This window comes from Falco punctatus, assembly GCF_963210335.1.
Source record: "Falco punctatus genome assembly, chromosome: 3".
Classification (NCBI taxonomy): Eukaryota; Metazoa; Chordata; class Aves; order Falconiformes; family Falconidae; genus Falco; species Falco punctatus.
Genome location: NC_137582.1, coordinates 115898717 through 115921890, shown reverse-complemented (window position 1 = coordinate 115921890; position 23174 = coordinate 115898717). Strand labels below are relative to the sequence as shown.

The window sequence follows — 23174 nt, the reverse complement described above, 5'->3', positions numbered from 1 at the left end:
ACCATCGGCTCGCTGAGCTACCTGGGCCTCCCAGTTACATTTTAGCCGCTGTCGTGGTCCCCCCCGGCACTGGCTTGGTCCAGCATCGCCTTGACTGGCAGCGCCTGCCCCATCCCCAGCCTCACTGCCCCGACCAGCATCACCCAAACCCACTTTGCAGAGGGGCTGCACCCCTCAAAAGCCCTTTTTCCATGGGCAACCCAGTGCCTGTCGGTAAAACAAATCCCGTTTTATTTGTCTTTTTCCTTTTCTTCTCCTCCTCTCTTTTCATTGCAGGCCACGGGTAAAGCGCGGATCAGTTTGGAATGGAAAGTTCCTGTAAATAAAAGCTACACCTCGGGGGTGTTTCCTCTCCCAGGAGCTGTGAAGAAAAGGCGGGTATGTCTAGGGTTTGACTTGAAACATATTTCCGTTGGCCAGGGCTGGGGAATTAGCATTTATTGTGGTTTTGTCTGGGCTTTTCCTTTTTTTTTTTTTTTTCCTTCTCCTTTTTTTTTTCCTCTTTTCTGCGCTTACGGAGATGCTGCAAAGAAAAGGAGAAGCACCAGCTCCAGCGTGCCTACCCGTCTCCATGGGCAAGGCGCTGGCATCAGCTCGGCACGCTGCGGCTGCTGCCTTTTCCAGGCTCATGAATAACGCCTGCGTTGAGTGCCTTGGCTCCTTGGGAGCCCCCAGCCTACAGTGCACTGGCATCAGGCGCTATTGTAGGCTGGGCTATTTTTTTTTTTTAATTTATTTTTATTTTATTTTCTGCTTTTCAGCTGTCATTTGGGTTCTGGAGGCGAGTGGTGAGTGCTAAGGGGTTTGGGCTCGCACCAGCTGGGAATTTGGGTCCTGTTTAATATTTGTCTCAGAGTTTTTGTGTCTCGGGAAGCAGCGCAGCGATGACAGGAGGCGGTCGGGGTGTCGGATGCTTGGCTGGGGATGCAGGGATCACCTTGTCAGGTCTAGCCCAGCGCAGCGTTTGTGGCTCAGACTCACCCTGCCACCCTTGGAGAAGCCTAAAGAGGTTTTCTCAGAGCCTGGGTCGTGCGTCTCCATCGTCTCCCTGCATCCCACTGCCTGCCGTCCTCCCCAGACAGCCCCGCAATGCCTGCTCAGGCCAAACTGTGGGCGAGAGCAGCTGTGAGCTCCCCCACACATGGGGTGAAGGCACCGGGATGAGCCCCTGGTGAAGGAGCAGCGTGATGAATCTTCTCATGTACCAGGGCACAGACCTGCTCCCCCCCCGGCGAGAAGTGAGCAGGCGGGAGGCACCGGACAGACTTGTAACCGTATGTTTATTATTCCACATGGAAAGTCATTAAAATGATTACACGGAGGCCTGACGATATAATCACGTACATTGGATAAGAACATCGACACCGATAAGAGAAAAGCAGAACTGACCACTTTGCTGTGGCTTCGTACCAACACGATTTCCAGCCGCTCACCAGGGAGCCCAACTCTGTTCTCACTGAAGCCAGCGCAGCAGAGACCCCTCCAGTGAGAGCTTCTTCCAATGACTTCAACAGGAGCAGACCCTCCTCTTCCTCTCCCTCCTTCCCCGCCTCCCCCCTCCCCAGTGACAAGTGCTACAGGTTAAAAAGATGGGCTACATATTAAATATAGGGCATTACCTTCAAGTAGGGCTGGTATATTACACAAATAACCACATTATTTGGTATCACTAGCATTTTTTTTTAATGTCCATCATCAGACACCATTAAAAAATCAACAACTTTAGCCTTCTTTATCTACAAAGATCTTTGTTCTCACCTCCTTGGTTGTTTGTTGTTATTTTACCCTGCACATACAAGTATTAGAAGCATTATTAAGAATCGGATCCTTCAACACATTTAAGAATTATATTATTATAACAAATAAGACCAAAAATTAGATTTTATAGTTAAATATTCTGTGAGCCAGACAAAGGGGTTTTACTGTACAAGCGATTGTGCATTTTTTTAAAAAAGCAAATTATAGTGCAAAGCAAAAAACGTTGGCCTGTCTCGTGACCATTTGCATACAATAGAGGTGCATATATTTACACCTTCACATGACAATATGTCATAAAAATAACATCGTTGCCATTCTTTTTATTATTATTTTTTTAAAATTCACTACAAACAGTCTTAAATTAACCTAGTACTACGAATGCCTTGTCTTCTTTGTGCTTTCAATCAGTGGCGCGATCGGATGATAAACGTAAATGCATCAAAACACAGGCTGCCGTGGTCCAGTTTCTACAGCTGGCGAGCACCAGAGAGGTGCTCGCTGTTGCTAAGGCAAGTAAAGATTGCAGTTTTGCTGGGGTAGGGCTTTTTTTTTTTATTTATTATTATTATTATTTAAAAGAGTTGTTCTTCTCGTTGCTTATGTAACTCATGAGTGGTCATTGCAGCTTTCCAACTAAAGCCAGGATGTCTTGCTCCAGTCTTGACGTGGTAGTGCAATTACAACGCTCTGTACCTCAACCGAGTGCTGACAAGCTGCCAACTGAGATTTGGTGATAGGCGGCGCGGCTGTGATGGTGTAACTTAGACAGAGGGGCCGGGAGGGCAGCTGTGGGGGTTCCATTTTCTTATGTTCATGCAGAAAAAAAAAAAAAAAAAAAAGAAAAAGAAAAAGAAAAAAGGTTTGGTTACTGGTGGCACTGGGGGCTGGGGACCGTCCGCGTCCCCTTGCTGCAGGGCAGGCTCCAGAAGGCAGTGAGTACTGCAGTTACACGCTCCCTGCAGACCTGCCCATGCACCCTCAGTCCTGCCAGCACAAGGAATCCCGAATCCTGCCCGAATTCCCACGCCAGCAGAAAGCACAGCCGGCTTGCGGGAGGCGACATAACCCTGCAGTGTGTGTCAGAGCCAGGCGGCTAACCCAGCCTCGGGGGAGCCCCTGTGCCTCTCCTGCTGCCTGCGAGCTCCCGGCACGGTCCCGCTCAGGTTGCAATCTCTTTGGTATCAGCTACGAGGGCGTGTGGTGCCTGGGAGACCCGGTTCCTCCAAATGCCACATGATGCAACTGGCTACCGATGGGTTGGCAGGACCTTGAGTGCCCCTTCTTCAGCTTAGTCATCTACAGCAAGATACCCGTGCTCTGGGTCACTTGGGGGAAAGGAAAGGGGGTGAGGGGCCAGAAAAGGCTAGATAACATTGCTTCACCATATTCCCACCACCAAGGGACTGAGTAGAAATTGCTCCTTTCTCCAAATCTCAGTTAGAGCTTTCAGTATGAACTGACAAGTGTAAGTTGTTTCTTAGTAAAAAAAAAAAAAAAAAAAAAAAGTCATCGTGTCAATCCACTCTGGGTGAAAACATGGGAAAGAATCAGAAATATGATGCTTTGCCACCAGCTGCGTGTGTTGCCACTCAGAGAGGATGAATGGAAGAACCAGAGAGCGGTGGCAGGGTCATGCCAAAGGCTCCCGAGTCCCTTTTGCAGCTAACGCGCTTGGAAGTGCATCTTGGATTGTCCTGAACGCCGCCTTCACTTCAGCCACCATCACTGAGATTTGCTAAGAGGAGCAAAGAATTGAATGGTGAGGTCAGGACAAAAGAGCAAACAAAACAAAACAAAACACGTCTCATAAAAAGTACATCTCATATGTAAACATACAGGAAAGGGGGATCTGTCAGGCACGGGATCAACCACGTTACTGTTTTAAAAATGACGACAATGACAAAAATGAAGAATACAACCTCTGTCGTCAACAACAAATAACAACAATCACATCACAGCTCTTGTTCACATGGCTGATGCCGGCTGAGCCACGAGGAGCACGCAGCCCCCGCGCGTGCCCGAGTCCCCGCGGTTGTGCTGTAAACCAGACTCTCACGTGCCGCATGTGGCTCTGGCGTCGTCCCGGAGCTCTTTGGTGGTCAGGGACCCTACACTGGTGGGGAGGGAAGGAGACGAGACGATGTTTTTTTTTTTCTTTTTCTTTTTTTCCTTTTTTTTATAAGTTCAGTCTTCCTGCATTGACAGAGAGGTGGCTTGGACAACTCCCTGGTCTTTTCTCTTCTCTGAAACATTTTGCAGAAGAAGGGTGAGCTTTTTGTAACGTTTGAATGCTTTGTGTGAGGAAGAGGAGTGAGATGACTGAGAAGTGTTCTGTAAGAAACAAACATCTGATTCCACTCGTCCTTTTGTTTTTCCCTATGTACAATCCACATACTTAAAAACGTACAAAAGGAACCACATCAAGCGACAAATTCAAGCCTCGTGGATGTTCATCTTGAAATGTAACGTAGGTCCTGGTCCGTCTTCGCTTGATGTTTGCCCACGCTTGCATGCAGAAGATCCTGGTTTGCTTTTGGTTTGGGAGACTTTGGTTTACCTTTTCCCTAGGCATCATTTTGCTTTATTCACTACGAAAAGGAGTAACGTAACAGTGGCTGATTAAGTTAAAGATACCGGTGCCCCTTTGAGTTCCTCCTAGTAGGGTCTCCAGACCGACTCATCCATTCTCCCAGTAGTCGTCATGGTCGTTGGCGAGTTACTGTGGCTCCCGTCTGCATCCACCCCGTCGTTCTGATTGCCCAGGTTGGGATTCATTAAGTTGTTCCCCGCTGAGGCACTTGTACAGGAAGAGAGCATCCGGGTGGGCGAGCGCTCGCCGCCCGCCACCATGGAGAACTGGTAGGAGCCCGAAGACGTGCCATAGTACAAATGGTAGGGAGAGGGGTTGGCCTGGAAGGGTCCACTTTGGTTTTGCGTGGAGCCGGGGTAAGGGGGTGGCAGGTAAGTGTGGTGGAAGCGCGTCGTGGTGGGCATGCTGGTCATGCTGATGCCCCCGATGCCCGTGGCGGAGGGTGTCGCAGTGTAAGGGAAGGCAGCGGACATGGCACCGGGGTAATGCATCCGCGGGTCGGAGAACCTGGTCTCGGTGAGAGCTGGCAGCGTCGGGAAGGAGCGATCGAACTGCCGGGGGTCAGAGAAGGGGCTCAGATCTGACGTGCCTGTGGGGTGGAGGAAGAAAGTGGGTGGTTAGAGCTCTATCCTCGAGGCTTGGCGAGTTTGTCGTATAGCCTGGGCCATCCCCTGCCCAAAGAATTAAAGTCAGAGGGTAAAGCATCTCTTGATCTGCCAAGGAAGAGAGCTGGGGAACTTAAATACAAAAATCCTAAACCCATTTGTTTAAGTTGGTCCCATTTCCTGTTCTAAAATTTGTTGTTTCCTATCCAAGAAGGGACATGACTAAGCTGACTTCTCTAGGGGTCTATTAATCTCTGGCAGATTAAAAAAACACACCCCATAAACACAGAAAAAAAATGTTTAGCCATTACATCAGCTGTGTAGTAAATAAATGGATGCAGGCCCCAGACGGCCGGTCCCTGGGATAGTCGGTGGTGTATATACACACACACGGAGACAGAGAGGAAAAGCTGGAGTCCAGACCAGCCTGCTAAGCCTTCTTGTGGGTGGCCTGCTCATGCTGATACCATCAGGGGATGGAGCTGATAAACACACGGCTGAAAACTCCCAAGCTAGGAGCCACAATATCCCTCTGCTTGATTTCTCTGTGTATTTTTCTCCTTCCAAGAGGATAAAGAGAGTGAGAAATCCAGGCTTTCTTCTGCTGGGGGAAGGGAGGTTTGGGTCAGCATGGTGGGGATGTTACCCAGCTCCCTCGAATGCTGGACCCCCCCAGTGCCTTTTCTTGGGGGGGAGGGGGTGGTGTCTAAACCCACAGGGGGTTGCAGCCAGCTTGTAACTGCAGAGGGATCTCTGCCCGGCGCTGCCGAACCCCAACCTCCTGCAGAAAGCCCAGGTTAGAGATAAGAATCCGCACCAGCAGATCCTTTGAGGACCTCAGGGCTTTTCAATGGCTCTCTCAGCTGTCCTGAGGCTGGTGCCGTTTCCTTACAGAGCCCAGCACACCTCTGGCCTGGGCACATCAGAGATGGAGAGGAATGAGTTTTGCTCTCCAAGGAGAGATACGAAACCTCTGTTCTTGAGACCTCAGCCCCACATCAAGCTCTGGTGCTGGTTATGCTGGAGGGCGCGGCTAGAAACGCTGTGACTGCGCCTTTCTCAGCCTTTTAACACCCCTCATGAGATAGATGTCTCTAGAAACAACAGTTCTAGATCAAAGTGCCTGGCTGGGGGACCAAGCTCAAAGCCTCGGCTAGCTGGAGGTGGCTCCTCATCCTTTCCGTTTACTCCCAAGACCTTTTTTGTTCCCTTGTCAGGAGCAGGGGGATTGCACCCTTCTGCTTTGGCGGTGGGATGCCACCTGGCCTCAGTGACTTCTTTTTGTCACATCGGCTGGATTTTGAATCGACTCAGAGCAAGAAAATGTGAGGTGAGTGTGATAAACACTTGGGGGTTTTTAGATAAAAACTAAAAGCTTGTTGCTTTTAGATACGCACATATATATATATATATACACGGACACACTCATTTGATTGTATATTTGCTATGCGTGCACAGGGATGTGTGTTTTATATATATTTATTATGATGAAGCATTTTTTAACATCTCAGGGCGGGTGTTCCAGGCCTTACAGCGTTTCCCCAGGAAAAAATACTTGAGCTAATCCCTTCCAGCTAACTAGTGGCAAGGGCATGCTCTGGAGGAGCAGATAGGGAGGGGGGTTGATCTGAACCCTCTTTCTCATCCCAGGTGAGTCCTGCAGCCATCAGCCGCTGGAAGGAGAAGGGCAGGGGAGGCTCCTCCCTCCCCTCCAGCCATTTTGCGGGCAATCGGCAGCGCCTGCCTTCCCACGCAGGCTCCACGGAGGAGAAAGGTGGGGGAGCACCTGGTTTGTGAACGTGGCTGCGGCTTTGGTGTGAGATAAGAGAGGAGCTGCTCAAAGCCGTCACGAACCACACTGCTCTGCACACACCCGGGGCTGGATGCAGCCGAGCCCAGCGTGGAAGCGGCTGCCGGGCCACAGGGCCTTCCCGGTTGCATGCTGTGCAAAGGGGTAGCGTGCTTGGGTTGGCTAGAATAAGCACAGCGCTGTGAAAAATGCTCACAACTGACCAAGCCAACCTGATTTCACACCGCAACCTGCCAGCAGGACGCTCTGCCCCATCCCAAAGCCACGCTACTGCAAAAGCAGCACCACAACTCCAAACCACAGCATCGCAGGCGCTGTGAGCTGAGGTCTGGAGACCAGCTCTGCAAGCAGCAGCTTGACCGGAGCCTGTAGTTTTAGCAATCCAGCAGCATCACAGCATAAGGTAGGATCATGGGACAAAAATCCTGGCTGACCCTGGACTGGAGAGGAACAGTGCTATTTTCTGAATGCCTCCTCCTTACACGCACGCAGCCCTGCCACTGCAGCCCCAGCAGCTGGACTGTTTTGCCATACACTGAGAGAAAGCAGTCTTGAATTCCCTCCCAGCCCCCAGAAAACACAGCTCGCTGCTCACTACCTTCCCAAAAGCAGATGACAATCTCCGGCGATCAGACCGCGCTCCTTCATTAGCTTTCACATGCCCATAAATAATATTCCATAAAATGCAAATCGAAATGAAACGTAAGTGCTCAGGGCACACTTCCCTTTTCCTCTATAACACACTCAAAGGAGTTCTTTTTTTTTTAGAGGCCACGTTTTATTGGCTTGAACTTGCAACGTTTGGCAGTGGGTCCCTGCTCCTAATTTAGACACAAGTGTGTAAGAGTGTTAATTACAGGCTGCGTGCGTGGCGAGCAAAGCAGAGCGATGCTGGCGGGTCCAGAGACACTCCAGCTGTGCGGGCAGTGGGCAAGCTCTCCCGGTGCCAGGCCACATCTCTCTGCAGGGCTGGGCTCCTGTAAATCGGAGAGTGTGGGGGTGCGGATGGATCCCTTGGAAAGCAAATCCCTTCCAAAGCCGATCCCTCGGCTGTGCCGGAGCGCATGGGGCATCCCAGCGACTGGCACCGACTCGCTTTCATCTTCCCTGGGCCCTGGGCTTAAAGTCTGGGCCGGAATAAAGCTCCAGCTTTCCCCCACCGGTCTGCGGCTAAACCAAAGCCCCAGACAGCCCCAAAACCACATGTGTGCTTTGCCTCTGTGTTATCTGAGGGGGTTCAGCCTCCCCGGGCTGTGTGGGCTGCCCCGCCGTGTAATGTCGGCCCCCGGCTCCTCGGGGCCCTCAGCAGCCCGGGGAGGGGCAGCCCGTCCCTGCCCGCTGCCCGCCGCCACCCCCGGGGCCAGAGCCGCCCTGGCCGGCCGGGCACGGGCACAGGCACCGAGCTGCCGGCCGGAGAGCGGCTCCCGTCGGGGCCCGCAGGTTACGCGCCGCCACGTTGCCCAAGGCCGGCGGGGCGCGGAGGGGCCCCGGCTCCCCGCAGGGCCCAGGCCGGGGCAGGGGCCTGTCCCGCCGCCAGCAGCGCCCGGGCCCGCGGCGGGAGGCGGCCGCTAGAGGGAGCCGCGGCCGCGCCGGCCTCGCTGCAGCCCGCGCTCGGCGTGGGGAGCCGCCAGGCGGGGACCGGGACCGGCACCGGCCCAGCGCCCGCACCGCGGGGAGCGTCCTGCGCCTCAGCCCAGCGCTGCGGGGCCGCCCCTCCGCCCCGGCTCCTGCATCTCAGGGCCGCCCCTCCGCCCCGGCTCCTGCACCTCAGCGCTGCCCGTCTATCGCAGCCCCTGCCTCAGGGCTGTCCATCCTGTCTCCTTCACCTCACAGCTGTTCCTCCATACCAGCTGCCTCACCTCAGGGCTGCCCTTCCATCTTGGCCCCCTCACCTCAGGGTGCCCCTCCATCTTGGCCCCTTTGCTTCAGGGCTGCTCCACCACCTCAGCGCCCTCGCCTCACGGCTGCCCTTCCATCTTCGCCCTCGCCTCAGCGTTTCTGCTCCATCCCATCTCCCTCACCTCACAGCTGCCCCTCCGTCTCAGCTCCCTCGCCTCAGGGCTGCCCCTCCACCTGATGGATCCCCACAGGTCAGAGCCTCATGTCTGCCGCCGCAGCCAGGGCCATCAGCCCTCCTGCCCTGCGTCCAAGGAGATCTCTGCTGAAACAGCTCCAGCAAGGTCCAAATAAACCATCGCCATCAATACCCTCCATAAGCACCTAACTCCGCAGCAAAGCGACCCTCCATCACACTCAGCCAGCCATCAAACAGCAACCTGGAGCAAGAAACGTGCTAAGCAAACACCGAGGAAATAGGAGCGGGTGAAGCAGTGCCCTCGGGCCCCACGCTCCCATCGAAATCACGGCTGACAACGGGCTTTAAAAATCACCTCTCTGTCCCCTTCCCCAGCGCATCTCACACACACATCTGCGTGGTGGTGCTGCCTCCGAGGATTTACTACGGTTTGCCTCGCTTACTTGCCGTCCAGCCCCCATTTGCTTTTTTGGACCCTGGCAATCTGAGCTTGAGTATTTCAGTTGTCCAGTTGCCAATCAAAATATTTGAAGGAAATGTTTATTTTCTTCTCGAAATCACACCAGCTGCTGCACTAACTGAATAAGCCCATTTAGCTGTAAGAATTTAACCATTGTAAGAGTGAATTGAGTCCCCCAACTACTCCAAAATCTGACCCAATCTATCAGCGGAAATGTCAATGTTTTGGATGGGAGTTTGGGGAAGTGTGGAATGTGTATTAAATAAAAGCCATGTAAAGGTCAAAGCCCTGATTAGTAATGCCACTGTCTCCTCGTTAGGGCTGTGCTGCCCAGGGGACCGCGGAGGCTGGGACACACCCCGTTATTTAATTGTGCAGCTGCAATTTGCACCTTTTGAGGACCCCCAAGCCCCCCCCACCCCGCATGTGGAGCTGGATAGAAACAGGCTTTCAAAGCCGCTCAGCCCCTTTCCAGATAAAACAACCGTGCTCAAGTGACACAGCAGCTTTCTTTTTGCCTTGGAGACAATATGGGTCTTTTCTTGGGTGGACGGCAAGGAGATAAATGCAAAGAGCCGCCTCTGAGCGCCTGCGCGGCGATGGATGGGAGCTAAACCTCGGCTGGTTTGCGGCAGAGCCAGGCAGGGTGGCGAGGGCTGGTCGTGAGCATGGAGGTGGGGAGGCTGGTTTGCGAGGCTGCCGACCACAGAGGTTTCTCTGGGTGTGTTCAGCCGCCTCCCTTAAGACCATGGATGGAGTAAAACTGGTCCCTGCGCCCTTGCCGGGCCAGGGCTGGGTGGATCTGCTCACTGGAAGCCTTTGTGAAGCCACGGCAATGGACCCTGCAAGAGGTTTTAGGGACTACGAGCACTGATGTGCATCCATCCCAGCAAAGCAGTGGGGGCTTCCACTGCCTCCTAACCCAGGAAAATATCTGCTCTGCCTGGAGAGAGGCAAGGGCAGCAAAAGCGACATCAGGACGTCTTCAGTGCTGCAGCACAGAAAGAGCTTTGAGGGACAACTGAACAACAAGCTCACCTAGGGCTTGTGTGCAGAGCACAGCACTGGGGCTCAACGTACATCAGGAGGAAAAGATCATCGGATCATCTGGGGCTGTGCAGTGATGTATGGAACCTGAACAATTCCACAGCACCCATGATATTGCTCTCTGGTCCCTGTTTTAGAAACTTGGGGAACATGCAATGGCTTATTAAGTCAAAACCCAAGCATGTGTGTACATTACACAACATGCACAAATACTCACAGTGTGTGGTACATGCAAAGAGAATAAAGGAAATTTAAAGGGAACCTGATAATGTGGCACTCTCCAAGTGTACAGAATACATAAATATCTTCAGCCTGGCCATATATCACCATTTTATTTATATGCATATACGTGTCTTGCAAAATTGTCATGAAAAATCTAGCCTGGGGGGGAAAAACCCTCCTTTCCTGTCTTATGCCACGATGATTGATGACATTGTAAACACTAATGATACTTTATGCTTATGTATATAATACGCATGCATGTGCGAGGCAGAGCAGGGACAGAAATTCTCGCTGTGTATATACCTATGGCTATTTTTTCTCTACTAGTTTCTGTGATGCTTGGACCTCCAAGTTGTCTTTCAGCATTTTTCTGACCTCTCTTCCTCTCTGCTTCCTTCCCCTGGTCATAATGGCTCCATCTGGGAGCACGGTGAGGCAGGTGGCCAAAGATGGAGAGAATCTGCTCTGTACGGGAAGGTGCACGAGATTCATTTGATCTCTGAAGACCCGGCTCATCTCTAGAGTAAGCACCGCTCTCCACCCCACCCACGCATGCAGGCACGCTCTCACGCCTCTGTCACACATGTTAACAAGTTTGTTCCTTTCCAAGTCAGAGCCAACTAAAAAAGAAAACAGCCCCTTCCTCCCACCCCACAAAAAATAGAGCAAAATTTATTTTGGGGGAGGAGGGGAGGTGTTGAAAAAAAATGAGGGTGTGAACAGCATCCGTTGTTACACGCCCATGGTGCAATTGTTCTGTATCTGATATAACCAGCTCACAAACTGGGTGCAAGTACTTCCTCTGCAGTTTTTTTTTTAAAAAAAACTAAAACCAAATCAAAACACAACAACACACACACACACACACACACACACACACACGTCGCTTATCACAGCATCGCTAGGCACCACCTCAAGATTGTCGAGCATGTTTGCTGCTCAGTTTTCTAATACTCTTCAAATACCATGTGCTGCCGTGCAGACACACACTCAGCCCGCAGACCTGCCCCACTGAGCATCACAAATCTCAACTCCACTCGCCGGGGTCCTCTCCCAGCACCTTCAATCAGATATGCTGGGCAACAGCCTCCCTGTCTATACAGGCAGGGAAATTCCCAGATATTCCCAGCTCAGTGAATCATGCACCGCATCTCACCCTCCCCTGCAAACCCTTCCAGGTCCATTGGGATGCTCCTAGCCATTTGTTGGATCCATCCTGCCCTTCTGGGCAGGACCCTGCTTCCAACATCCAGTCTGGATTTATTCAGGGCCAGTTCAGCCCCATCTCCTGTGCCAGCACTGTCCTTCATAGCTTACATTAGCTCCTCTCCCTCCCTGATGTTTACCCCCTGGATGTATTTATACAGAGCAATCAGCTTCACCCCCAGCCTGCCTTTTGCCTTTTGCTAGACTAAACAAGCCAGGCTCTCCCAGCTTCCTCTCCCGTGACAGCCTCTCTCTTCCCCGCACCATCCCCAGAGCCCTCCTCTGCCCGGCTGGTACCGCATCAGGCTCAATCCCCACCGATCCATCCCACAAAGCTAATGAATAAGCTAACGGTGCTAATTGGAGCAGGTGGGTGGGCTGAACGGGAAACGCTCCCTTGATTGCAGACACTCCCTCTGGCCTGCCTGCGCTTTGCTCTTTACCTGTATTCAAAGGGTATTAAAAAAAATTAACAAGCCCTGACTACATAAAAGGAAGTTGCTGAATTTACAACCCAGCCTGCAGCTAGACCACCTTGCCTGCCGAGCAGGTTTGGACCAGGCCAAGTCTGCCATGGGAAACCCACTGCGGAGTGGCAGGCTGACAGGGGTGGCCGATGGGGCGAGAGCAGAGGGCTCCAGCCCTGCTCTGCCGCAGCCCAGCAGCCTGGCAATGCCAGCAGTGCCCTCCTGCAGCGGGACCCCGGGCTGGAGGCTCCCCAGCGGCACTCTGGATCTGGCAGAGCGAATCCCAGCACATTTGATAATCCCAAGTCAAAGGCAGGATGGCATCCCTGGAGCCTCAGGCAAATTCAGCCGGGCTTGTTGCAAGCTCGTCTGCAATTTCGCTCGTCTGCTGTTTCGTCGGAACTGCAGCGCTTCGGCCCCCCGAGCTGTGGCTGGGAGACGGAGGCGGCTGCACGTCAGTGGCAAAAGCAGCGGTCGTGGGTGCTTGGACTCTGGCTTGGGGGATGCTCCCATCCAGCACTGGCCTGCGGTTCCTCTTTGATGGTTACAAGCCAAATTCATTTAAGGGACATCCAGTGTGCAGCGGGCAAATGTAATTGAGAGGAGCAGAAAAGCAGTTTAAAGATAGGCACAGCAGCCTGCGGAGCCGGAGAGCAGGCAGGAAACCCATCTCAAGCGTGTTCCTTCCTTTGAGGCTGAAGCTGAATCCCACAATATGTTTTCTTCCCACTAATGCTTGCCTAGCTTCCTTTGGAAACAATTTAGTCTCTGCCCATGGTAGAATGTTTTTATCCATTAAGAAACGGATATTTTAAAGAAACCATAAGTCAATCTGGACAGGGATTAGGAAGCAGCAATTCAGTGTATTTGCTGGGCCCATAATTCAGGACTTAACCTCAGAGCAGCCACGTTGCATTTCGGAAACAATAGGGCACTCACTGCTTATGCCAAGAGGCTTCTTAAAAGTAATGTAATACTTTAAAAATGTATATTTAAAAAGAAAGAGAGAGTGATATTTTGCTTTAAATGCGTATGGTGAAGCATTCTGCTGATGACTGGCCTACATTAAAAATGCTGCACTGGCTTTAAATAGTGGACTGGAAATCAAGCTGGTTAAAGCTGAGCAGTTTCCAGATCAGGAGATCTGAAAGCTCTTCACCAGCAAAGACAACGTCTCCCAGACCATTTAGCAGACACTAAGGGCAGGAGAGGCAGGATGGAGTTTGCAAAAGGATCCAGCATTTACTGTTCTCCCTGTGAAGTCAGGGGAATTCGGTTTCGCTGGAGCAATATGAAGAGTGTGCAAGGGGATGTTAAGTGCATTAATCAAAACAACTTGCTCTGTTACTGAGTAGATCAAATTTAAAATCACTTTGCAATTGTCCTCGTGCACACAAGGCCCCTACATGTTGCCGGACAATGCACACAATTGCTTTTGAGTGGTTGAAGATGTTTCCACCACAAAGCTAGAATGCAGGAGCCGGCTGCGTGGGGGGTCCCCTTCTCTGTTGCAACGGGAATAAAATGGTTCAGCATGAATCGCTGCTGAAACACGGGCAAGGGCAAAGCGTCGCGTGGAGAATTGGGGGTTGCTAGGACCATCCTGGTTCTCCCCAGGAAGACGTGTGTCTGTCACCATCCCATTTTCCCAGAGTAAGGGGGCCCCGAGAAGCAGCCAAAGGTGGGCAGAGGCAAGTTCCTTTAACATCTTGCTTCACTTTTGAGAGCTACTTGATTTTTTTTAAGCTAGGAGACAAAACTTGAAGCAAGCACGCAAGGCTCTGGCTTCGCGTGCCCCGTAATAAGGAACCATTTCAAGCCATCCTAATGACAGCTTGGTGTCTCGCTGTGGAGACGGGAGAGCCGGGATTTCAAAACCTCAGATTTTCCAGACCTCGCTGGAGAAGTATTGGGCCAAATCCTCAACGGCAGCAAACAGCTCGGTTCTGCTGAAGCCAGGGAAGCAGTGCTGGCAGAGGCGAGACGAGGGTCTGCCTGTCCTACCTGCCTGGCTACCAGGCCAGATTGTCACCACCGCTACACTGAGGTGAACCCAGAATTACCCTGTTTTCCCCGCAAAGAGGTGTAATTGGGAAGGAAATGGGGTGTGTGGAGGATTGCAAATGCCCATCCATTTGTGGACAGCCAAGGGAAGGGATTGATTCTCTGCCCGTCTGCATGGGGTAAGGCAAGACCGAAGCCACTGAAATGCACTGACACTGGGCAGTGGGAAACCAGGGAGAGAGCAGGATCTGACCCGCTCAGCCACGGTGCTGAGCACGCTCTTCTCCCATGTTTCCTGGCATGCCCTTCAGAAACGATCAGTTTTCTCTTACCGGGAGGTTTTTGGTTTGAGACCATTTAACCTCAGGATGATCGTTTTACACAGGGGCTATTTATAACCTCGAGGGGCTGCTTTACTGAAAGTCTTCTGCAAATGGCTAAGGGCCAGATTCTTCTCCCATTTACACCAGCGTCCTTGCTGTGATCTCCACTGTGGCCACAGCCTTCGCTCCGAGGAGGAAAGGTTGGACTGGGCCAGAGCAAACACATCTCCAGAGGACTGCAATTCCTCCCAAAGATAAATGCTGTCTCCTACGTGCCTGTCTGCTTCAAAGTCCCAGCTCCACGTGCTGCATTCAGGAATCTGAGGTGCCTGAATCCCCCCCTCGGTGGCCGAGGCTGTTTCTGAGTGTCTCAGCTCCCCAGCCTGGTTTTGCCAGAAGTGGATTAGGAAGCGTTTATGCAAACTGCTCAGTCAGCAGAACTGGGAGGCCAACCACCTCCAGCACACGAGCGGAGGGATGCCGGGCGTAGGTGACCGTGGAGGGAAAACTTGCCTCTCTGCCTATGACTGGCCCCCTTTTAATCCCTGCACAGGGATGCGAGGATGCTAAAAACATTTGGGAAGCACCTAGGTAAAGGATAGCGGGGACCGGATGAACTCCAGCCTACCCCGTTCGTCCCTCCTAACCGATATCTCGTTATGCTTTTTGCTAATCGTCTTGTGTGTGTTACCTAAGAACGTGCCAAGTCGTGAGAATTACAGGCCTGTTAACTCCTGTGTTATTCTTGGCACAGACCAGGCTCCACTTGCTTGGGTAAAAATTATGATCTTTGTGAATAAGCCATGTGTGTGTGAGAGAAAGAATATATTTTTAAAAATTATTATCATTATTATGATTATGATTGGTTATAGTCAGTGTTGTGTCAAAAGGACGGGGCTGAGATTAAAATTACTGAGCTGATTCTGCTCCCAGTTACGCTGGTAAGAACCCACAGTAATTTTAAGACAGTGCCTCCGACTTGGGAACAAGGAAGCCAAGAGCAGAGCGTGCATGAACTGCCTTTTGCAGCATTCCTGGTACTTTGGATTTACTCCGCAGGAATGATTTTAGATGGCTAATTTTGTGTGTCTCCACTCCTGCTGTCACTTGACATTTGGGAATTTGGCACGGACAGCAGATTGTGGCCAGTTTCATTTTTTTTCTTGTTGAATTTGTGTCATCACCTGATTCTTTGCTCCAAACAGCCGCTCTTTGGGTTTCTGGCACTACAGGGGACTGAGCTAATTTAAAATACGCATCTTTTTTTCTTCTCCCAAGAATCTCTTTCTTTATTATGCAGCCAATGGGGTGAGCCTATAAAACTCTTTCTCTCCCTCTTGATTCTTTTAAACAAAAATCAAATGATAATCCTACACAAAATGCCCGGGTTCTTCTCATAAACTGTGCTAATATCAATGAAAATTCCAAGCATGCAGATTTGCATTTCAATGAGAAATAAATTAAATTTTCACTGTAATTTGGGGTTGGGAGGAGTGGGGCAGCTTTTACAGTTCAGGTAACGTTTTCAAACATGTTTTTGCACCTGAGACACCCTCTTTGCCAATGACACTGAGGTTTTCAAACATCTACAGCACTTCTGAAAATGCAACCCAAAAGCTTTTCGACCTTTTCATACGCAGCCTTCCAAGAAGGGCCACTTCTCACCAAAACTCAAAAAGCAAACAGCTTAAATACTAACCCCTAAATCCCCGTTAGTAATTCTGCTGATTTTCAAAGAAAAACACCACTGAGATTACAAATGCATGGAAAGGGAGCACCTCGCACGCATGGACAGGAGAATGGTCTCCGACTATATCCTTGTGGCGTCTGGCTGGGCTGAGAAGCGTAGGAAGCAAGTGCACGGCACTGGGTATTTTCAAACGCAATGCTTAGTGTGGGGCTGGAATTCAGGTGACTGACCTCTCTTGGATAGCTCCGGTGGCAATTCCTACCTCTTTCCTGGCAACAAGCTACAATGCAGATTCCCAGGGAATGCCCGAGGGCTCAGCTATGCCGATAGCAAATACGGGAAGAGCAAAGCCTCTGTGTGTGTGTGTGTGTGCGCGCACGCGTGCGCCCATGCAGGTGTGCATACGTGTGGGGAATTATGCTGCAGTTGGGTGATGGATCACCAGACTTGGCATAAACACAATGCAACAAGATAAGAAACCATTTGGATTAGCATGTAAAGTATAATACACCCTTTCTAGTTGATGCTTAACCGTCTACGCGGGTGCCTTCATGTCAAAGAAGCTACTGGATTCAAAGTATGTTGCTCTGATCTCCCTCGCGTTCCTGCTGAAACGGCTCGGTTTTTCCTAAGACCCTGTATCTAATGGTGCACAAAGCGAAATGGCCTGGGTTTACGATTCAGCAGCCATCTGATGATTTAGTAGGAGCAAAAAGGCTTCCAGGGTCAAGAAACTCAAGCAAACCTCTCGCTGGCTTGTCCCCCAGGCAGGGCTCTTCACCCAGGGGAGAGCTGGACTCCAGCCCTAACACACGCCCCGGGGGGGAGCTCGCTCTGCTGGGACGACTCCAGTCCCAGCCCAGCTGTGTGGGGAGCACAAGGGTTCAGGGTGCGACGCCAGGCTGGGACACCCAGCCAGTTACCTTGTATTGGAGTTTGAGCCTGGGACCCGAAGTGGCTTGGGGTGCTGAGGGATCCACGGGGGTTGGGTGTTGTTGGGGTGACTCTCATGGACTGGCGCAGCCGTTCCAGCTCCCCGTAGCGGTCGGTGAAGGGTTTGGCTTGGTCTTCTAGCTTTTGTCTGTGCCCTGGAACACGATAAGAGAGTCTGATATCTAATCAGTTACCCTTTGGCTAGAGCACCCTGGTTACACACAAAGTCAGCACAGCCTCTGTATTCGTGGTTTGCTATTATTCGCACAGGGGTAATGCGTGGCGGCACCGGCAGAGCTCGGCTCCCTGCGGGGCTTTGCACGGCACACACACGTGGGAAGACCTCGGGGTTCAGACAGATGAAGCCTGCCAAAGAAGGGACACAGACTGACCCAGTGCAGGAGGCCCCAGATCATCTGGCAAGTCAGTATCCGATCACGGAGCGGGACGTGGGGGCCAGCGTCAGGATGCCCCGTGCCGTGCCCAAGCGACCAGCCTGCACCAGCCCTCACTCACTCTGAACAAGGAGGGGAGACAGGTGCGAGGCAGGAGAAACCCCATCTCCTGACAGAGGCAAAAGAAACACTGAATTTTAAGTCTTTTCTACAGCATTTGCTCAATACACAAAGAAGAAACGCTCGTCCTACTCCAGTCCCCTCCCCAGCTCTGCCCACCTAACAGGGTCAAGGCCAGGCAGGGCTGGAGAAGGCACAGGAGGAGGGATGGGAGCAGCCCGCCCTGGTACCACACCTTGGCCATCTCACTGCTGCTTTCTGTTCCTCTTTTCCTACCCATAAAACGGGGAGACTATTCACCTACCTCCCCCAGGCAGGGTAGCAACTAATAAGCATTTGTAAAGCACTCCCAGCTCCTTAGGTAGCAGCTGCTGGCACAGGGCAATAATTATTAAATTTATGCTAATTGTCCCGAGGCAAGAGGCGCATGAAATACACTTGATACATAACTTTTGCATTTTACTATATTAATCATCGCCAAACGGCTTCACTCTCTCTGGGCCGGATTCCAGTCTCAGTTACACCCGCACAAAGCTGGAGGGACTCCAGAGAAGCTGGAGCTGCTTCGGTTTTACACCCGTGCTGGGTTCAGACCTTGGATTCTCCTTGCTCTTTACCTGCCGCAGCCAGACAGCCGTGCAACACCCCCAGCTCTTTGCACCTGCCATGAAAGGACCTTCCCAAGGTGGCAAATGCCTTATCCCGGCAGAATCGAGAGCAGAGCTCGGGGGCACTGGAGGTGTGCAGGCATGCCGAGGAGATAGGAGAGGAGCTGGGAAGAAACCCTTCTGCAGCTCTTTTGAGAGCTGGGCCTTATCAGATCCAGCCTGACGGCCTAACATCCACCAAGTCAAGTTCAGCTCTTGGTGGCTTTTAAGGAGAAAAGTGACACATTTAAAAAGGCGAAAAATGCAGCCACCTCTTGCTCGCACCCTCTCTTCCCTCCCCCCTCACATCTGCGTAGCGTGAGCTCGGTGTCAATTTATAGCGAAGTCACAGAAAGTCCCCAGACTTCCCCCTCTTTAAATCTGATGTCTGGTATCTTCTGATCTCGCATTCGCTTGGCTCATCGCTCTCAGGCTGCCCTTGCCAGGCTGTCTGTGGAGACGCTGGACGGCTCAGACGGGAGACGGGAGCCCTGACTCAGGAGGGGATCTCGTGCTCCCCACTGAGCTCCCTACCACAGCGTCGCTCCATGGGTACCCCAACAGCAAAGTGCCCCCAGCCACAGTTTTTGAGGGGCTTCTACCCTTCTCTGGGACTTCCACATCCAGGTGAGCCCCACCATCCCCCTCAAACTCTACAGTCCCCCAGCTCCCAGGTGTGTAAAAGCCCAAACGTGCTGACGCCAGAGAGCAAAACTCGGTAAGGACGAACTCCCAGCAGAAAGCAAAACCCAGCGGTATTTTGAAAATATATTTTCCCTGCTGTGTGAAGTAAACCAAGAAAACCTCAAGTTGACACCATAAACAATCTCTTTGAATCTCTGTGTGTCCCTAGACCTCTGGCATCTCTGCGTTATCTGAGGGCCTTCGGAGATGCAAGCGGCATCTGTCACACAGTATTTGTGCTTTCCCCAGGGGGGAAAGCATGTGCAGTGAGGTATCTTGTTTTGGTCCACATTTTGTTATTTCAGTACACGTTTGAGCACAGAAAAAGAAAAATAGGTTCATGGTTTACCTTTAACCAGTTTTCTCAGGCAAAGCTTAGCAGAGGAGCCAGAAGAACTTCAAAGACCAAGTTCCACAGAAATTTAATGGCAGTGAAATCCTCTATCTCAGCTGAAATCCTATCCTGCAGTAGTATCTGGCATGTGACAGAGAAAATCCTGAAAACTATATCAAATGATGCCTATGCTGATAATGTTTTTAAAGATTATTCAGCTGTACGACTTAACTGAGGGCTTCATGTGGCTGCATCATGCTGCGCTGTGGTTGCCCTGGTCCTCACGCTGTCTGAACGCAGGCACAGCCCCATGGGGTTTTTAAGCCTCAAGTAAATAGCAGTGCTGTACTTACACCCTCTAGAAGGGGCTGGTTTGCAGGGAGACCCAGGAAAAGCCCTCAAATCCTAAAACTATCCCGATAAAAAGAAAGTAGAAAACTTGAGGCAAATATAAAGTCAAGGCAAATGCATTTAGAAGTGAAAACTCAGGAAAGCAGTGGTGGGATCAGGACCCTTCCCATACTTCCCAGCCCAGTATCCCACCCCATCTCCACGGGTGGGACCTGGCAGTGCTAAATCATACGAAACAAGGCAGCGAATGAGTTAAAACCCAGCAACTTGGGCTGCCAACCCTCTTTAGCACAGGCTGTCTCCCCAGAACTTCCTGCCACTTGTCACTTAGAGCTAGAGACGTCAGACTTTGTCACGCAAGAGAGAATTGCTATTAATGGGTTTCTTTCATCAGAACAACCTGAGCTTTTTAATTTCTGCAGCGGTTGGCTTCATTAAAAGCCCTTCCCCATCTACCCACAGCTGTCACGGAGAGGAAACCAATGCCGTCAAGTGAACAATAGCTCATACCTTAGAGAAGAGGAAGGTGGTTTCTAGCTTAACCCAAGGACTGACTCAAAGCCTCCCGAAGCCAGTGGGTGGATTTTCAATCAACTTCAAACAGCTCCAGACCTTATCCCAAGAAATCTGGCTGAGAAGTCTTTTCATCGCCTTGACCTGTGAATTTCGGGGCATGAAACCTGCTGTGGGCTTGGAGATCCTGCACTGCAATTCCAGCTGTGCTAGCACTGGCTTGCAGGTCAATATTTATGGAAACAACAGCCCTTAGTACTATAAAACGATGGCAGCTAGTGACCTGAGGCACTTCTTGTCAACAGCGCAAGGGTTTTAACGCTGGATCGGGTTTCTGCATCAGTTAAGTCCGATATTGAACATGACATGATGTAAACGTTGACAGATCACCTACGATCCTGATGCAATAACAAGATCTGTATCAGCATATCAAAGGAACGATCCCATTGAACACTTCCCAGCTAGACGAGCCGATGTGAATTTGAGACTTTAGGCCAGTAATAAGAAGCATACTGGAAGTTTTGGGTGTTTCCTTGGAATGCAGACAGCGAAACAGTGTGCACCGCACTGAGGCTTAGGCCCTCAAAGCTATGATTTAAAGACATGTTTTCTGCATTAAAACATTTCAAAGACCAAAAAGACCCTGCTCTTCCTTCTAGGAGTGTGCAACCTGATGTGGCTTCCAGAGCTGGGACCCTGGATGGGGTTTCCAGGCAGTGGGGGGGTGTGTGTGTCTATGGTGTTCACCAAAAGCAGCTTATTTCTCCACATTACTGGGATGCAGAATATAAAGTTGATCAAAGGTAGAAAGGGGCTGCAGGAATTTAATGGCTTGAGTGATACCAAAATCTCAGAGCTGGCAGATTTGATTTGAAAAAACACTCCCTGGGGTGCCCGGGGGTCCCAGTCCCCTGATTTATCTGTGTTTAGGTGTAGCTGAGGTTACAGTCAGGAGAGCCAAGGAGCTGCACAGCCTGCTCTCTGACCTCGGCGGGCTTGGATTTGGGTGTCACGTCTGCCTCCGTCCCCCACCACAGCACCGTGCTACCAAAGGACGGGCGAGCAGATGTGGGAAGTGGCTTGGCTCTCCCCAGGCGTCTTGCTGCGAAACGCTGGCGGCAAGCTGGAGTGAAGGAAACGCGGAGCGTTTCAGCTCGGGCGGGATGTTCATTAACACACACATTTGCAGATCATTTCCTCAGCTCCGCTGAGGGGACGATGAGAACCAGGAGATGGTAGTGTGGGCTGGGGCAGCAGCTCGAGCAGAGCTGTCAGCGGCCACAGAGGCCTCCATTTGTCCACCTTCAAAGCAACCCACCGGCAAGCTCCCCCCATCCTCCACCCGAGACTCTGCTCAAATAGTAACAGCCAAACTCCACGGCTTCACCACGAAGGAGCTCACCAGGAGCAGCCCGCGCAGCCACGCTGCGTGCAACCCAGCGGCTCAGTCTCTACACGTCTATGAGAACGGACCACAAGAAAGCAATCAGCAGTGGATAAAACTCCATCTCAATGCACAAAAACACCTTTCAAATCCCTCTTGTAGCCCTCAAAATAGGTACTTCAGAGAGACGCGCCAATCCTCTACAGAGGGTTGAATTTTTTCCCAGTCTGAGAATCGGCGAGACTATCAAGTCCCAGCATGTGCTCCAGAAACAAGCCACATGTGAAACGCCCACGTTATGGGAACAGCAGGTCTGTCCCTTACAGCAGATGTTGGGGTGGTTTCATCTTTGCATACCTATAACACAACACATGAGCATCCCTCAGGTCTTCCCTGGAAACCCACCTCTGGCTCGAGACTCGCCATAGGGCATTCCCAGCCGAGAAGAACTTGGTGGAGCCCCATGGCCAGTGGAAGAGGGAGGGGAGGACAGCGTGGAGATGGGAACTGGGCTGTCCACAGCTGGAAGGAACTCAAACATGATGTCTCCACAGAGGATGGTGGAGATCTCCACCGAGCTCCAGTGAGCAGCAGCAGCCAGCCAGTGCCAACGCTACTTCAGCCGGCTTCGAAACGCTGAAGCCCAGAAGTTCACAGGAGGAAAACATTAGAAGGAACTGTCTCTTCTGCTGCCGAACAAAGTCAAGCACAGATAACTCGTTATTCACATGTTTGAAGTTGGCCTGCTTACGCCATTTGGAAAGAGAATCAGTCACGGCGAGGCTTTGCTTTGGTTTCCTCTGGCTTTCGTGAGACACTACCGCTACTGTCTTTCTCCAGCTTGGAGAGAAAGGGGAGTGTGTCGCAATGCGCCTCGGCTCGCATGTCCTGGCAGAGGATTTACACCGACTTGAACAACGAAAGGAAAATAATATTTAAGGGGGTGGGGGAGAGAATTACCAAAAAAAAAAAAAAAAAAAAATGCAAGCTGCTAATTTATAAAGCTTTTTTAGCTGGTGGTGGTCTGAGATGAATTGGCTGCCTCTAAAAGGATGAAAATAAATATCCCTCTTTTTGAAGGAAATAGGCTGGCTCCCAGCCAGCTGGCAGGAAGCACAGAGATATGTTGCATTTACAGTAGGTTTTTTACTGTCTGAAGCTCCAGCAGCGGCAGAGATGCTCGCTCTAGGCAGCCTGGTATTGATTAGCTGCCTTTGCAAGCCCCTAATCTCCTCTCGCTTCTGGGTTAGTCCCTTGACTTTGCCTCTGCCTCTCTCCCTGCCCACCCTGCCACGGGAGCCCTTGCAAGTGGGGCAGCTCCTGCTAAATCCTGTTGTGGTCCTTTATTGCACTGGGACACCCCAAAACTAAGCCCTCGGGAAGGAAAACAAAGCAGGGCATTAATTCAGTTATTTAAACAGAAATCTAGGGTAGCAGTTCCAAAAGCTCCTGGGATGCGAGAGCTGTGGCCCATGTTCAAATCAAAAGGAACATCACGCCCAAATTTCCAATCACCTTCGGCACAAATTCCTGAAGGACACGGCTCCCCATTCCCAGGGTTTCAGAAGGGAGACGGAGTCTTTCTAGATATGCAAA

General features: G+C 51.3%; 1 protein-coding gene across 1 annotated transcript in view; it reads right to left on the bottom strand.

The window, feature by feature from the left end:
- Positions 1-1261: 1261 nt before the first annotated feature.
- Positions 1262-23174, bottom strand: part of RUNX3 (RUNX family transcription factor 3) — a 61388-nt gene continuing 39475 nt past the window's right edge. The window contains exons 5-6 of the mRNA XM_080379198.1: positions 17141-17305; positions 1262-4937 (exon numbers count right to left, since the gene is read on the bottom strand). Coding sequence (XP_080235324.1) covers positions 4414-4937; positions 17141-17305 — 689 coding nt within the window. The 3' untranslated portion in view covers positions 1262-4413. The remainder of the gene's footprint in view (positions 4938-17140; positions 17306-23174) is intronic.